Here is a 16,758-nt window from a genome sequence, read left to right on the forward strand (position 1 = left end):
GCTCCCCCGTATATCAGCGGAGTCACTCGGCGATCCTCTTGTGTCCGCAGCTCAACGGCGGAGGCGACGTCGCCATGCTGGAGCTGACGGGACAGAACTTCACTCCTAATCTGCGGGTCTGGTTCGGAGACGTTGAGGCGGAGACCATGTACAGGTGTGCCTCCTTGCTTTTTAACGCCGTTCGCCCGGCGACACGGCGGACTCCCATTAGACCCGATGTCTTCCCCGGAAATTCTCTTTTTCTTTTCACATTAGCATACAGATTGTCTATTATAACTAATTCAAGGATTTTTTTTAGGGATCACGCCGTCATAGAAAAGGATAGGCTTCATGTTATAATGCCTATAATGGAGATATGAATTAGTTAGAGTAATTTGACTTGATAAAAGCTTTCTAATTACTCTGGACTCGACTCGCTTTAAGAGCCAAGTTACTGCAATGTTATACACCCTTGTAAAAAGACCTGAGATGTTAATGAGGCTTCATTTGTAATAAGAGTCCCCCGTTCTCCATGACATGTCAGTGAATAGGACAATTTGTCACCTGTCAGGTATTTTGGATCCGTCCCATGGACGTATCTACGCTCTCCCCTTTCACGATCTCTTGTGTCGGCTTGTTGTGGTTCTGTTGCCAGAGATCATCGGATCCATTCACGGATCCAGAGAGAGTTTAATTCAAAACACCCCGAGCTAAAAGTTCAAGTTCGAGTCGATTCACAATTCCTTTTGTTATTTAAGCCATAAACAAGCTTCTGTCATTTCCTTCCACACATATCTGTAACTCTTCTGATAACATCTGTGATCGTATTATTGCGGTAAGAAAAAAACAAACGCACGGTGTGTTTCTAGAGCACGCCGGAGGCTCTTATACACATCGCCTCCTCCAACGCAAGTTTAGTCTATTGATGGACAATTAAGGAGAAGTAATGCATACAAATCACATTTTTTGTATTTTTATTTTGAAATGTACATATTTTTTAGGAGAGCAATTTTTCCCCCACCGACTGAAATCCAGGGACATTTAAAAAGAAATTGGGGGCTTTTTGAAACTTGTAAAATTACATTTAACCTTTGTTCAAAAATAATAAATACACTTATTTATTGACATAAACATGGCAATAATAAGACTATTAGGCAGTAGGCTACAGATTCATATTCAAAACAAACAGAAAATATAAATCAGATTCAGTTTATTCTTATTTATTTGTGGTTATTTATTGTTATTACGTTTCTTTTAACAACTATTAACAATTATAACTTATTTCTTTGTATTTTTATAATTCACAATAATTTGTATTTATTTTGTGTGTGTACTTACCTAGTTCAGGCAACGGATAGGACACACACAGCAAAGACCGCTATTAAATTATTAGAGGAAATTACGGTGTAATTTGTTGCCCCCCCTCGTGATATCGGGGGCAAAATTATAAATAAAATTAAATAAATAAATAATTGTATTATATAAATAAAATTATAAATTATATTTCTTATCGGCAGTTTTTCCTTTTTGTTCTCGTGTATTTCCGACGCTGTGCGTAATGCACGTCACAAATCTATTTGTTTTGTTTGTTATATTTATCAGAATTATTGCACTACCTGCTACTCCCATTTGTCTGTAGTTTAGTTTATTATATGTTACTATATGTGTATTATATGTTATATGTGTTGGAGTAGAAAATGTGTTAACAATTATCTCTCCCAAAGGTCTATGAGGGAGGAAGCTAAATCATTCATAGGGGTCATGGGAAAAGGTCACAACCAAGAGGTCTTGAGGTAATGACCTTTTCCGAGCTTGAACTAGGCAGAATAAACAAGCCTTCAGGGGTCTCCTATTACTTATCGAGGGGGAACAGATTCCTCTGGAATGTGCACGTCTCGGCGATGTGTATAAGAAGAGACGAGTCGACGAAGAAGGCAGCATTAAGTCGGAGACTTCTCATTCGGAGGGTTCAGACTTTGCTCCACTCAGCTGGGTGTTTCCATGACTTGTTTGATGTGATTACTTATATGTCTGATGACTTATTTGTCTAAGTTGAATCACTTGTCCACTTGTTTGTACCTGGCTCACATTCTGATCATTTGTGAACTTGTTACTATATAATAAAGTGTGATAAGACCACCGTGCTTAAAATACTTTTGATTATGTATATATGTTAGTATTATATGTATAGGTTGGTATATGTTTTAGCATATTGTATTGTATATTTATCCTGGATATTTAGTAAGGTCATTATATGTTATTACATGTAAATTATGTTCAGAGTACTTGTACAGAGTGTATGTTATGTTATGGTAGTTGTTGTGTGGTGCCTTGTCCTAAGAATGTCAGTGCCCAGTCTGACCCTGTGTCATTCTGTGCGTCTGACAATAAAAGACTTGTAACTCGTAAATCTGAAAACGTAACTGTTTTTCCGAGCCGACATTTTGGAGATGCACGGTTTTTATAACTCCCTCCGAAACTAAGACGGACGCGACCTTTCAGTCTGACGTCGGCCCGTTTCTTTCAGGTGTGCGGAGAGCATGCTGTGCGTGGTGCCCGACATCTCCGCCTTCCGCGAGGGCTGGCGCTGGGTGCGGCAGCCCGTCCAGGTGCCCGTCACGCTGGTCAGGAACGACGGCATCATCTATTCCACCACGCTGACCTTCACCTACACGCCGGAGCCCGGGCCGCGGCCGCACTGCAGCGCCGCCGGCGCCATCCTGCGGGCCGGCAGCTCCACCCTGCTCAGCAGCAGCAGCAACAACAACAGCCAGGAGGCGGGCCCCGGCGTCTACGGCCCCAACAGCACCTCCAACGCGGGAGTCGTCACGTCCTCGTCCTCCGCCGCCGCCGCCGTGGTCTCCTAACGCACGCAGGGGGCCACTCCATGCGATGCGCACGCCTCGAGAGCAGATGTACCACGAGGTATATGAAAGACTACGGGAAATAATAAGAAAGACAGACTCGCTCGAAAGTGCTGCGCATTAATTTTGGATACAAAGAAGCTGAAATGGAGAGAAAAGAAATGGGTGTTGGGGGGCGGGGGAAAAGGAGCGAAACGCAGGGGAAATCTGAAGGAGTGACATCGCAGCGCTGTCAGCCAATGGGAATAAGCGAGGGGGGGAGGGGTGCTCCTCGACACGCCCCCCCTCCCCCCTCCTGTGGCTACTTTAGGGACCTGCCTATCCAGCTCCGGGATTTTTTTTGGAATGAGTGACATTCCTGCAGACTCGGAGCACCAGCACCTTTCTGCGACCCGTGAGAATGGAAACCACGACAACAACAATACACCCCCCGTCCTCCTCCTCCTCCTCCTCCCGTGGATGAAAAAAAAAACACAACGGAAAGAAAAAAAATCTTTTGAAAGGAAAGTATATTTTTTTTGCGCCCCCCTCCTCCCCCTCCTCCTCCCGCCACTTGTTTTTATAATTATTCCTTTTGTTTTTTGCGTTGCTTCGTGGTTTCCTGAAGGGGGCTGGGTGCATCGTGGTTGGAGGATGCAGAGGGACACACATAAAACGTGACGATAACATAGTTTTTATGGACCAAGGATCTTGTATAAGCTTTAGTAAAGGTACATTTTTCTCCATACCTTTTTTGTATTAAACATATAGTACACTTTTGTTACCAAATAGTTTCTATTCTTCCTCTGAGCTCGGGCTTTGTTTCCCCCCCTTTGAGGTCCAAAATACCAACCTGTCTGTTATTGTGACCTCACGACCGACGCCTGGTCGCTCTATTGGATTGAACTTTTTTTAATTTGTTTTTATACTCTTGCTTCTTCTGTTGGGGGGAAACAAATCTGAAGTCTGGGTTGTTTATTTACATGAGCGATGGTTGGGTTTTGTTTAAAAAAAAATGAAAATTGAGGATTAACCTCAGAGGGCCTATGTTTTTTTTTTACCATTGGTTTTTATGAAGTCTTTAAAAAGAAAAGCTTTAAGCAACGCCTCTGCCTTGCCTGCAATACTCTGTGCGCTATGTCTCCTTTTGGAAAAAAAGTATGGAAAGTATTCACATCAGTACATCTCACACGGAGCCATAGCTACATTTGCAGAATACGTGAAAACAAAAAACGGGAAAAAAACGAGACTTCCACGGTTACGAAAAGCAAGTCAACCCGACGTCGTCGTCGAGGACAGCCTTAGGTCGAACCGCTCGCATATCTGACACCCTGTACCTGTTGCTCTGTGGGTCGCCGTGAGCCAATCACAACGTAGAGAAACTCCAAAAGCTGCACCTCTCCCACAGGTGTCTTCCATCGTGTAGCTCTGGTGGCGGGTTTCCCCCAAAAAAATAAGAAAAAGAAAGAAAAAAAGTTCAGTTTGATGTGGCCTTACCGATAACTTCAATTACACACAAAAAACACACACACACAACAACAAGTACTTCACCTTTTTTTTTTTTTTGTTGGTACCTGCCGTTTTTTCCCTCACCTTCGGGAGAACCCGTGCGTAGCACAGAAACGAGCCGCCGCCGCCGCCTCGCTACTCGCCACGCGGAGCGGCCTTCCGGAAGGTTCTCTCCGGCCTTCGTACAAGTACAAAAAGCCCGTTTTTTTTATTTTATTTTATTCCCATGCGGTGCCCAGCGCCTTTCCACTTTTTTGGTACAACGTCTCTCGCGAGCGCCGTAAGCTCTTTACAGCCTTCTTTTCTTCTTTTTTTAAAATCGAGAACAACAAAAAAACACACACACAAAAAATAATCTCCTGTGGATTTTATTATCTCTGCAGAAACAAGCTCGTGTACGTCGTGTACTCGCTGTCTGAGTAGTTGCACTCATCCGTGTTCGTGGTGACCGCCTCCTGTCGGAGTATTAAAGCCTTCTAAGTGTGTGTGAGATCCAACATGTGCATTTCCAAACAGAACAGCAATATTGTACAGGTCATTTCAGCCTTTCTTTGTCCGCCTGAGCACTAGTTCACCAGCCAGCAAAGCGTGCGTGTGTGTGTGTGTGTGTGTGTGTGTGTGTGAGAGAGAGTGTGTGTGAGAGCGAGTGTGTGTGTGTGTGTCGTATGTAGTTGCTGTAAATGGAATATCGAGTCAGACTCGCTCCATTTTTAAAGTGTGTTCCGACTGCTCTCCAAAAAAAAAAAAAAAAGAAGAGAAGAGAACTCGAGGTTCCCGGTGTTTCTGTCTTCCGCCACGACCCGACCGTCTTGATTCGTCGTGGAGGAACGTTCGAAGGCAATACTCGTGGTCTAGTATTACAGTACAACTGTATACACTTCCGGGGGAGGGGGGACAATACTGTAACTTGAATGTCTGCTTAATGAAAGTGTTCCAGAATCTTCCTACAAATCAAACCCTTGAAATAGGAACAAAAAAGGATTTGCTTGCACCTCCCCCCCCCCCCCCCCCGCATTGAAAAAAAAAAGATTAAGTTATGCCCCCCCCCCCATTTCGCCACCCTCGCCCACCTGTCAGTCATTATTGTTAAATGTTTTATATTGTAATATTGATATTTTTTAAATTATTGGTACAAAGTCTCCCCTTGTCTTATGTCGAAAACAAACAAACAAACAAAAAAAACATAAAAATAAGAAAAGTGCATTATCGCCCGTGCTGCCTCGGTTGGCGTGGGAGTTTATTTTTTCAATTATTTTTTTCTTCCTCGTTGCTCTTCTTTCAAAGAGGCCACTTCCTGTTCACGCCGCGCAACCGCCGACGAGTCGGCGCGGCGGCGGCGTTCGCAGCCGCGCCGACTCGACCTTGAACCCTTTACTCTGCAGGATGGAGGTCACGCAATCTTAACTGTAGATCTTTATCTCTTCTACTACTAGCTCTCAAGTTCAGTGAGTTTTTACATTTAAAAATATATTTTTTTTACATAGCCTCCCCCCCCCCCTCCTCTTAGAGCTTGGATATTTTGGGGTTTTTGTTTACATGCTGAGTCGCCTCTAAATCTCCCCACGCGAGTCTGAACAAGGCAGCTTTGTTGCATTGGCTCATACCAATAAAGAGGGGAGGGGGGGATTGGGGGGGGGGCGATGCATGCTTTTCAAAATGTGTCGCCTTGACAATCTGAGCTGGTTTACAGTTTTTATTTCTCTCTCGGGACGTTGGGAGAGAGGGAAGATGTTCCGAATAACTTAAGAAAAGGGGACGAGTCATCGTCGAAAGGGGTACAAAAAATAAAAGTAACACGCCTTCTTTAAAAAAAGCACTCTGTATCAACCACAAGGAGAGAGACGAGAAAAACTACAACCCCTCCATCTCCTCAGCGATGCGTTCACACGTCATCAGTCTCGTTCTCTGGTCACATTTGTTTTACTCTTCCAAAAGCAGCTGTTCTCGTCTGTTTGTTTTTTTTAAATTTCATTTTACTATAATGAGCTCTGAACAATGTATGTATCCTCTAATATGCCAAATGTCCTTTTTTTTATATAACGTAGTTTTCATGCACTGCTCAACGAAACGGAGTGAGAGGCAGCTTTAAACGGACACGAAAGAAAAATGTTTTAAAAGAAAGAAAGAAAAGAGGAGCAGTCGGAGCCCTCACTCCGTCAGACTGTTGCGCTCGCCCGATCTTTTTCTCTCTCGCATTTCATCCTCGCTCTCTACCGCTCATGTTTGTGTGTTTGTACATTTGGAGTTCCACGTCTCCCTTTTTTATTTTTTAACACGCGGCCTTTTACGCATAGCTTCGCTCCAGTTGAATCGGCTTCTCGGCCTCCTCTTCTCCTCCTCCTCTTCTCCTCCTCCACGTGCTTTCACTCTCACTGCGTCTGTGTGTTATTCTAGTGAGTGGTGAGCAGAGGTGTCCTTGTGGTAGTGTACTCAGAGCTCAAAGGGTTGCTGATGGTAGAAACCTGTGCCGTTTTGTAACATTTAGCAATAACGTCAAAACAAAAAAGGGGACGGTGTTTTATTTCAATTTTATTTTTTTACCTTTTTTTTTATATAACATACTGTTAGTTTGTTTTTTGTTGTTGTTGTACATATTGCAGCTCCGGATCGTGCTCAAATCTGTATGTCATTAAAAGAAGAAAAGAAAAGGAGAAAGAAAGGATGAAAAAAAAAAACTTGCAATATTGGCATACAAATGAGAAATAAAAAAAAAAAGTGATATAAAATCTCCCTTTTTGTGTAATGTTTTTTTTTGTGTCATCAGTTCTGTACGCATGTATTTTAATAACACGCCAGACCCTCTCTCCTCCAGTGACGGTGAAGGGCCCAAATGGAGGAGTCCCAGCAGCCCCCCCCCTCTTTTCTTTCTTTCCGCCACTTGACGGAGCCCTAATGCCCTCTGGGCTCTCGATCCACTTTATTAAAGCCGTTAAAAGCTCCAGGTTTCTCCGGGCCCCGAGCCCTTTTCTTCAAATGCATTTGCGCCCTCGGGACGCTCGACATCTTTATAAGGTCAACCAGGCGTCCGCACATAAAGAACACTTTTAATACGATACCATTTACATTCAATTACGTGTAACGTGACTTCCGTCCAGACGGGCACGCCATCGGGCGACTAAAACCAAATCTCTTATCGATGCATTTAAAAAGTATATATATATATTTATATAAACAACAGTGTTATATTGTGACATGTAGATAGAGAAGAAAACAAAAACAAATGGGAACTAGCACGGGTACTCGGTAGAGCGCATACCGTCACATATCACAAGATTGGGCATTGAATTATGAACATGTTGGCATTAGTTGCATGCCAATTGGATAGAAATTGACCACGCTATGGTAAAAAGAAGATTTTGACCTTTTCATGACCTTGAACTTGACCTTTGACCCGATCAATCCCAAAATCTAATCAAATGGTCCCCGGATAATAACCAATCATCCCACCAAATTTCATGCGATTCGGTTTAATACTTTTTGACTTATGCGAGTAACACGCACGCATACAAATACACGGCGATCAAAACATTACCTTCCGCATTTTCAATGCGAAGGTAATAAGTTGCTACATGAACGCTGTAACATTGGACTGGAAACCAGGAGGGCGAGGTCGGGAATCTAGCTCTTTGAAGAAGAAGAAGTGATACAGGTGTTCACTAAATGATAAGGCCTCTGCAGTTCCCATAGCACACACACACACACACAGTGTGCCAAGGACGAGAGCAGAACTACTTGTGCTCTGCAGGACTGTTTTGATGCTGATTGCGGTTACATTGTGACATGACAAATAACAGTTTATGAGTGTATATACTGAGTATTGTTGGTATATTTAATAAAACTTCCAGACTGACGTCCGATGGTTACGCTTTGAGCGAGGATGTTCGGGAAGCAGCGAGTGTGAAAAGACGTTTCTGATATATTTTGTTAAACTCAGACCCAGTTTACTTTAATATAAACGTAGTTCTCGGTTCAGTTTTCTTAGAGAATCGGAGGCAACGTGTGCGTGAGGAGTTGAGAATACAAATTGTCAATAATATCACCCTCAACTTCCAACGCTCTTTCTTTCTTTTCTTTCTTTCTGTGAAAGCCGACTTCAGAGTGAAGTCAGAGAAGACGTACTTTTCTTTCTCATTTCCCCCGATTGTGGTTCGTGGATATTTCTCACTGGTGCAAAAACAATGAACGCGTAAAGAGGATGCGGTCGCGATGCAGTTGCTACGGTTACAAGCCGAAAGAGAGCGCTAAACGGCATTAATTAGTATTCTGCTTCGTATGAGCGTCGGACTCGAGGCCCTAAGACATTTCTACACGACCGGCGGCTCAAAGGCTCCCGGACGCCGCGGCTTGGATCTGTTGGTCGCGACGGGCCTTCGCGTTGAAACCTCCCCTCTGAAGTGTTTGCACTCGGCCCGGACCCCCCCCCCCCACACACACAGGTGGCGGTCCGGTCTAGGTCAGCTCGCTCCAGGCCGAGGCCCTGATGCCGGTGTCGGTGAAGCGCGTGCCGGCTCCGCTCGGCGGGACGCGAGCGTCCTGCTCGTTGACCTTCGACCTCGCCGTCGCCCCGCCCGCTCTCCCCTCGGCCTCCCCGATGCCGGGTGACCTCCCCCCGCCCCCGCCTCCTCCTCCTCCTCCTCCGCCTCTCCTCCCCAGGCAGCGGCAGCAGGTGAACGTGGCCAGCATGCCCCGGCGGAAGCGCTGGTTCATGAAGCAGTAGATGATGGGGTTGACGCAGGCCGAGGTGTAGGACAGCAGGTGGATGTAGGAGATGGGCGCCCCGGTCAGGCGGTAGGCCGAGCGCCGGTCGAACGCCTGCCACACGTTGACCGCGAAGATGGGAGTCCAGCACAGGAAGAAGAGGAAGACGATGACCAGCAGCATGCGGATCACGCGCTTCTTGGCCGTCAGGTCGGCCGTGGAGCTGCTGGAGCGCACGCGGCCCACCGGGGGCTTGCTGGCGGGGTTGCCGGTCAGCAGGGTGGCGCTCTTCTTTTTAGACGGCTGCAGGTAGCAGCCGTCGCTGTCACCGGGTTTGATGCTGCCGGTGCTGAGCTGTCTTTCTGGGGAGGTGGGGGGGGGGGAGACCGGCATGTCAAGAGTGCAGTTTGAGATTGAAATTGTGTCTGCCACTTTTAGAATTATACATGTAAGATGTTCCTGAAAGCCAGGGATGCATTTCCAAAAGATTACGGTGAACAAATAAGGATTATATCTGTCAAGGTAAAGGATAATGAGTAAGGTGATAGTATTTCTCTCGACATGAACCTCCTTTTTGCTTTTCTTTTGGACGTTTTCCCTGTGAACCCTCACTTGAACGCCACATTTATATTTGTTTGTTTGTATTTTTTATTCAGTCAATCAAATCAAATACAATCCAATATTATCCTATAAAAAAAATACAAAAGAGAAAGACTGAAAAGGTATAGGTAGAAGCAAAGAAAATGCTTATAAATTCCTATCCTAAATTGAAATCAAAATGAATCCGAAAATTAATATAAAATAAATAAAAAAATAAAAAAAAATAAAAAAACAAGATAAAAAAATATATATATCAATCCGCAGCTGAAAATAGTCCCAAAGAAAGAGTTTTACTTCCGTTTCAGTGACGTCGGCTCACACCTACAGTGCCCGTGTTTTAGGGAATTCTTTCGCCTTCTTAACCCTTGTGTTGCCTTCGGGTCATTTTGACCCGATTCAATATTTAACCCTCCTGTCGCCTTCGGGTCAATTTGACCCGATTCAATGTTTAATGTCGGTGTTCTTTCGGGAGTCAACAAACAAACAAAGTACCTCACACTTAAACTTGGAAAACAATATTAATTCTAATAATTTTCTGGAGATTTTAATAGCTGGGGTCATATTGACCTCAAGGGTAAAATATGTTAGTAAATATAAAGGTAACAGGAGGGTTAAACATTGAACCGGGTCATATTGACCCGAAGGCGACAGGAGGGTGAAACATTGAATCGGGTCAAATTGACCCGAAGGCAACACAAGGGTTAAAAGAAACATAACTATGAGCTTCTGATGTGTTTTTAAAGATTCAAGTCTTCAGTACAAACCAGTGGGCTGGGATTAGGGAAGTCGTAAAGTATTCAGACATGGACTGAGATGTGGTTGGTTTTTGGTCATTTCGTATAATTTATTTACGAAAGGAAAATGTATAATAACGCTCTACTTTTTATTTCCGTACCTCGAGTAGATTTCCTGCTGGACAGCTCAAATGTGATGCCCCGGTAGAGCTCCAGGCAAATGAGTCCGTAGGCCGACATCATGACGATCCCGGGGATGAGGAAGAGCAGCAGCACCAGGGACACGTACCTGCAAGGACGAAGTCAAGGCAGTAAGACCACGGCTGTTATTGCAACCATTAATATATATATATAAATATATATATGTATATATTTATATATATGTGTATATATATATATATGTATATATGTATATATATGACAATATTAGTATACCCTGCCTTTCACCCGAGACGAGTGTAATCATACATCACATGTATATTGTATTTTATGGGTCCTTGGATATTTTCTACATTGTTTTATCTTTTTTTCTTCTTCTTTTAGAGCAATTCTAAAAGTCTGTTGGCCAACATGTCTAGCTTTCTCCAAAAGTTCTGATTTCAGTAAATCAAACCTCACAAATTGATTCTCGTGATTTAGAATTGCGTGCTTTTGTTTTGAAGGGTCGGATCCGTGTCGCGCCACCAGCAGCGGCAGACTGAGAAAAATCAATAAAGTGGAAATTAGTGAGGTGCTACTTCACCCCCCCCCCCCCCCCCCCCTGCCCACTCTGAGTGCATCTGAGTGTGAATGGCGCCCTGCCGGGACCGTAAAGGTGTCCGCCGCTCCTATTCGGGGGCTCACCACGACTGCTGGATGACGTCGTTGGGCCACACGAGGCGGCACATGAACCCGGTGCTGTTGTTGTGGCGGGTGAAGGGCTTGAGGACGCTGGAGACGGGGTACGGCAGCATCAGGATGAAGGACACCACCCAGGTGGCGGTGATGACCTTGGCGGCGTGGGATTTGGTTTGCCACGTCCTGGAGGTCAGCGGGTTGCAGATGGCGCTGTAGCGCTCCAGGGAGATGGCCACCAGGTTGAACGTGGACACGCTCACGGAGACGCCTGCGAAGGGCACACGGCCGACATGTTTACGCCTGATTCGTCGAAGGATGATCGCCACGGCGATCAAATACACCGGCAACTTTTCCTTCTTTTTGAAGGAATAGTTTGACATTTTGGGAAGAACAAATCAGAAAATAGGATTTATGTCAGTCGGCGAGACATGGGAGTGGGTGTCAAACTGAGTTCATTTCCCAGAATGCAACTTTTCCTTTAATTTGGTATCACATCCATCCATCTTCTTTTTCTGGTCAGCATCCTCATTAATATTTAGTATACATTCAATCACACATTAATAAGGCGATACCACACCCGCTGAGGGAAAACAACGAGACGTATAAATACATTGAAATGATGAGAAGTGACACGGAAACAGAGGAACACGCGGAGGAATGAGGCAATAACCCGGGATGAGAGACGGAGCGACGGGAAGTGAGCGGAGAAATGAAAATGTGATTTCCTCGCGGCCCTGTAATCGGATGAGGATGAAATATTAGTAATGTGTGCGCCATCTGTAATGACTACCTTGTTACAGAGAGAGAGAGAGGAAGGAACTTGTGGATTTCATCATGTCTGCGGCTTCCACTATTTATCGTTGGAGAAATCATCTGGAAGTGATTTAAATCATACAAATGGACTTTGATTAAAAGCGTCATTTCAGTCTTTAAATGTTGTTCTTGTAAAAAAAGAAAGAAAAGAATAAGGAAGTGATCAGGAACATGAGCACAAACTCATATTACATTATGATTGTTGCATGTTTAACTAAAAGCTCAATTAAAAGCAGGCATTTTGGTTTGGTTATACATTTTGTGCATTATAGTATATATATATATATATATAATTATATAAATAATTATATATATAATTATATAATTGTTGTTATATAGTGGGACGGAAAGTATGCAGACCCCTTTAAAATGTTCCCTCTGTTTCAATACTCATGACCATGTGATATTTCAGTTTTTCTTTTTTAATAAATTTGCAGAAATTTCCTCAATTCCATATCCATATGGGGTGCTGAGTGAACATTAATGAGAAATAAAATGAACTTTTTTGATTTTAGCAAATGGCTGCAATGAGACAAAGAGTGACATTTAAAGGGGTCTGAATACTCTCCGTACCCACTGTATATAGAATATCACCGATCCCCATTACAGTGAGGGGGGGGGGTGATGCTTTACAAGTTCAGAGGAGGGTCTTTGTCTTCCTCCTGCCCTGACTTGATGTGCCTGTGTGTGACTGAAGTGGGTCAGGTTGTGCTGCTACATGCCGGAGCGCTCCTCGCGTCTCTTACATCACACATCGGCAATTTGCATATCGGTTGGATTGGCTGCGAGTACCAATTTAGCCCCCCCGAACCCCGAGCTCCGAGCCCCGAGCTCACATTCAAAGTGAACTTTTTCACAGATGTGACTGTGAAAACCGCCTTCAGTGTCAAACTCTGCTCAGACATCATTCTGCACAGTGGAGCTCCAACACACAACGTTAAAGTTGGGTGGAAAAGGGCCCTGAACTCATCGCACCGGTTCAATTCATTTCTAATTGGACATTTGTGATGAAGCCGTCCATCTTCTTTTACTCGAAACTGATTATAACTAGAATGGGCACTCGGTAGACCGCATACGACAAGATTGGGCATTGAATTATGAACATTTTGGCATTAGTTCCATGCCAATTGGATACAAATTGACCGCGCTATATGGTAAAAAGATGTTGACCTTTCCATGACCTTGACCTTAACCTTTGACCCGATTGATCCCAAAATCTGATCAAATGGTCCCCGGATAATAACCAATCATCCCACCAAATTTCATGCGATTCGGTTTAATACTTTTTTACTTATGCGAATAACACGCATACAAATAAATAAATAAATAAATAAATACACGACGATCAAAACATTACCTTCCTCATTTTCAATGCGAAGGTAATAAATAAATACACGGCGGTCAAAACATAACCTTCCGCATTTTCAATGCGAAGGTAATAAAGCCTCTGTGTACATATTCATGAGGGGGAATGTACTGGAGAAAAAAAACCCAGGAGATAACAGTCAAGATTGCACATAAAGGATTGTAAATATTGAAGCAGGGAAAACTGAACTGTGGCTTTAGGTAAATCTACACTTTTTGAGGACATGTTTACTTTGACTAGAGCTATTAGTTTATTTTTAACTCACTAAATCAACATGAACATGCTGCAGTGCACCTTTGTGCAGGACATGGCCTTGATTGTCGATGTCCTCTCTCCCCGACACAATAATTATCATATTTAAAAGACATAATCAATGAATGTTTTTGCAGAAATGAATTGTTATAGACGTCAATGAAGCATCAGTGCAACACTTTTACACATTTCAATAGAACTTTATTGAAACGCCCGACATGGCGAATATTCTATTTCCAAATTGTCATTTTATTTACTTGAGGATAAAAGAAAGTCTACTTTAGAGATCTGAGTATTATTTTGTATTTAGATCTCAACAATAGATGAGTGATATGGTCAATTCGTCTTTTAAGTTCAGAAAACTGTACAATTTAACTGTTAAGATCGATTTAAAACCACAAAAAGACAACAATGATATATCTCAAATTAAAGATGACCGAAAAACAAATCCAACGCCACTGTTTCACTCACCCATGAAGTACATGAACAGCTTGCACATGCCGGTGCCGAACACAAAGTCCTTCATGAGGTTGGGGATGAAGGTGAAGGGGATGCAGACCAGAGACACCATCAGGTCGCTGATGGCCAGAGACAGCAGGAAGAGGTTGGTGACGGTCCTCATGCGCCGGTTCCTCACCAGCACTGCGATGATGAGGCTGTTGCCCAGGCCGCTGAGGAGGAAGATGAGGCTGTAGAGGACGATCCGCACCGACTGGTTGATGTCTGAGAGCAGCGGGAGACACATGAGGGAACTCTGTCATTCTTACAAAGTGTGCTGGTTACACTCACACTCGCCCACATACGGATTGATTTGCATTCTCAAATGCATTAACACCCTAAATCACTATAATATTTCTAAAATATTCCTATTCTTTAACTTATATATCAGAGGGCATCTCTTACTATAATTAGTGTTAGGATCTGTGTGTTTCCTGTTTTATGTTGAAGTCCCTGTCTCGTTTCCTGTTTCCCTGCTCTTCCCTCCCTGTGCTTGTCTGTTTCTTTCCTGATTGTTTCCAGCCACGCCCTGATTGTTTCCACCTGTGTCTCCACCTGTGTCTCGTTCCCCTGTGTCCTTCTGTTTGTCTGGTGTCGGATCGTCCTTTTTGTTCCTGTGTGGTGTTCGTCCGTGTTCCTGTCGTGGAAATAAAGCTGATTTCTCGTAAAACTCCGGCTGCGTTTGAGTCCTCCGCACCACAGACCGTAACAATTAGACTGCAATTTAAAAATGTTGCATCCTTGCTCTTAGCTTTTCTCCACAGAAATGTGCATTCCTTGTGCCATTTAATGCTATATATTGTATTCATAACGTGTTTAATGGCATATCAGTGTTCCCTGACACCATATGTGTCACTTATGGCACACTGTTGACTTTGTGGAGCTCCATATGCGTAATGCGCTTTGACGCAATGAAATGCCCAAAACAGTTGCTCTTTTGGCACAAACTGGAGACAATTTGGTTGCATTTGGCACAAAACATGACATCACAACTATAAATTCAACTATTTGCTATTCGACAGAATGTTACATCTCTTTTTAAACCCACTGTACCTTTCGGGGAAGGTTCCTGCTCCTCTCGCACTCCGAGATATTCTTGATTCCAAAATTACATAAAATCTTGTTCAGGTCCGTTGAGTTGATGAGCATGTCGTGTATGGTAAACGTCTCCATGGCGCTTTCTCTCCTGTAACCTGAAGTCAAAATCAGTCTATGATATGAACAGCATGCCTCGTGCACGAAAAGAAAAAGCTCCAAATAATGAGATGCGTCCCAACAGTTCGCCTCAGTCGGATTAAAAAAAAGAAAAAGAAAGAATATTTATGGACTCTACAAGTTTCCGTACGCTCCCCGTCTGGCGCGTTGCGTTCCTCTGGTGCTCAGCATTTCCATCTACTGAGCATGTGCACGGGCTGCATTCTTCAGCAGGTCTGTCAGCATCTCGCCCCCTTTTGATTTCCCCCCCAAGGTGTATGTATATATATATGTACAATTATATATTTATTTATATATATTATATTATTATTATATTATATATATATATATATATATTTTTTTTAATTATTATTATTTTTTATTATAATAAATCAGTCGTAAATTATTTTTATTAATTGAGATGCTGCACGGCGGTAAGTTAGCAATATATTGTCTGCGTTGATTCTTTATTAATATTATGTCCAAATTCCATCATTTATGAGAGAGCAACGATGGACCAACACACATCAAACCGAGGTGCAACACTGGAATGCATTTCTAAATATTAGACGTCTGGAGCCATTGTTCTGCGTCGAGACTTCTCCATATTTCAAAGCTCTGCCTGCAGTGGCATGTGAGCACGTCAACAGCAGTGTGTAAGTCTGTTGACTCGTGCTGTAATTGTTGTGATGGGTGCAGAGACGCTGCTCTGTCATTAGTGCCCATGAACCGACACAACTCCAACACTCTGGCTTCTGAACTATATGTTGTCGTACTGGCTGCAAGACTATTATGAGGAGGGTTAGGGTCAGGGTTATGTGTTTTTATAAACTCTCGCGTATGAAGCTATATTTGCAAAGAGAAACAACCGGTATGTCAAGGCTGGTTGTGGTTAGTCAAACATGAAGATGAATGTCAGCAGTGTTTCACTGTCACTTGTAAGAACGCATGCAGATCAATCATTGTCACAACAGATGCGCCTTAATGGCTTTGAACTTGGAGGTATAAGGAAGAAAGCACTATTGCTCTCTAATTCGCCATTTCAAGTTTTGCTTGAAAAAAAAGCACATGAGGAATTCATGTAGGCTATGTCACACATGCACCTGCGTCATGTGACTCTTTGCACATGGAAAATGTTCAAACACCACATCTAACATGTGAGTCTTTACTGAGTGTGATTAGCAATATCCAGAAATATTCCATCCTAGTAAAAGTCCTGCATTAAAAATCTCACTTGTTAAAGTGCAGAAGCACTTTCAACAAATGTACTTAAACCATCAAAAGTACAAGTATTCATGCTACATAAAACTAACTGTTATTAAGTATAATATGAATATATATATGAATATATATTGTATTATTTCATTGTCACACAGATGCGTTCAGGTGTAAGCAGCGTTTAATTGATGCTGTTGAGGTGGAACTATATTATAAG

At 43.2% G+C, this 16,758-nt stretch overlaps 2 protein-coding genes across 4 annotated transcripts in view; one reads left to right on the forward strand and one right to left on the reverse strand.

Moving 5' to 3' along the window:
* The window catches only part of rbpjb (recombination signal binding protein for immunoglobulin kappa J region b), a 75,464-nt gene extending 68,403 nt beyond the window's left edge, over nt 1-7,061 (forward strand). For 2 of the 3 annotated variants that reach the window (XM_056442286.1, XM_056442287.1), the window contains 3 exons: nt 51-154; nt 1,704-1,772; nt 2,507-7,061. In XM_056442286.1, the coding sequence (XP_056298261.1) occupies nt 51-154; nt 1,704-1,772; nt 2,507-2,846 (513 nt within the window). In that variant the 3' untranslated portion in view covers nt 2,847-7,061. The remainder of the gene's footprint in view (nt 1-50; nt 155-1,703; nt 1,773-2,506) is intronic. The other variant, XM_056442288.1, reaches the window with a different exon arrangement.
* Nucleotides 7,062-8,780: 1,719 nt separating this feature from the next.
* cckar (cholecystokinin A receptor) lies at nt 8,781-15,302 on the reverse strand. The gene is given in 6 exon segments (XM_056442915.1): nt 8,781-9,391; nt 10,525-10,652; nt 11,207-11,468; nt 14,103-14,354; nt 15,183-15,206; nt 15,209-15,302. Coding segments are annotated over 6 exon segments (1,371 nt in total).
* Between the last annotated feature and the right edge of the window lie 1,456 nt (nt 15,303-16,758).

This window comes from Pseudoliparis swirei, chromosome 21, assembly GCF_029220125.1.
Source record: "Pseudoliparis swirei isolate HS2019 ecotype Mariana Trench chromosome 21, NWPU_hadal_v1, whole genome shotgun sequence".
NCBI lineage: Eukaryota > Metazoa > Chordata > Actinopteri > Perciformes > Liparidae > Pseudoliparis > Pseudoliparis swirei.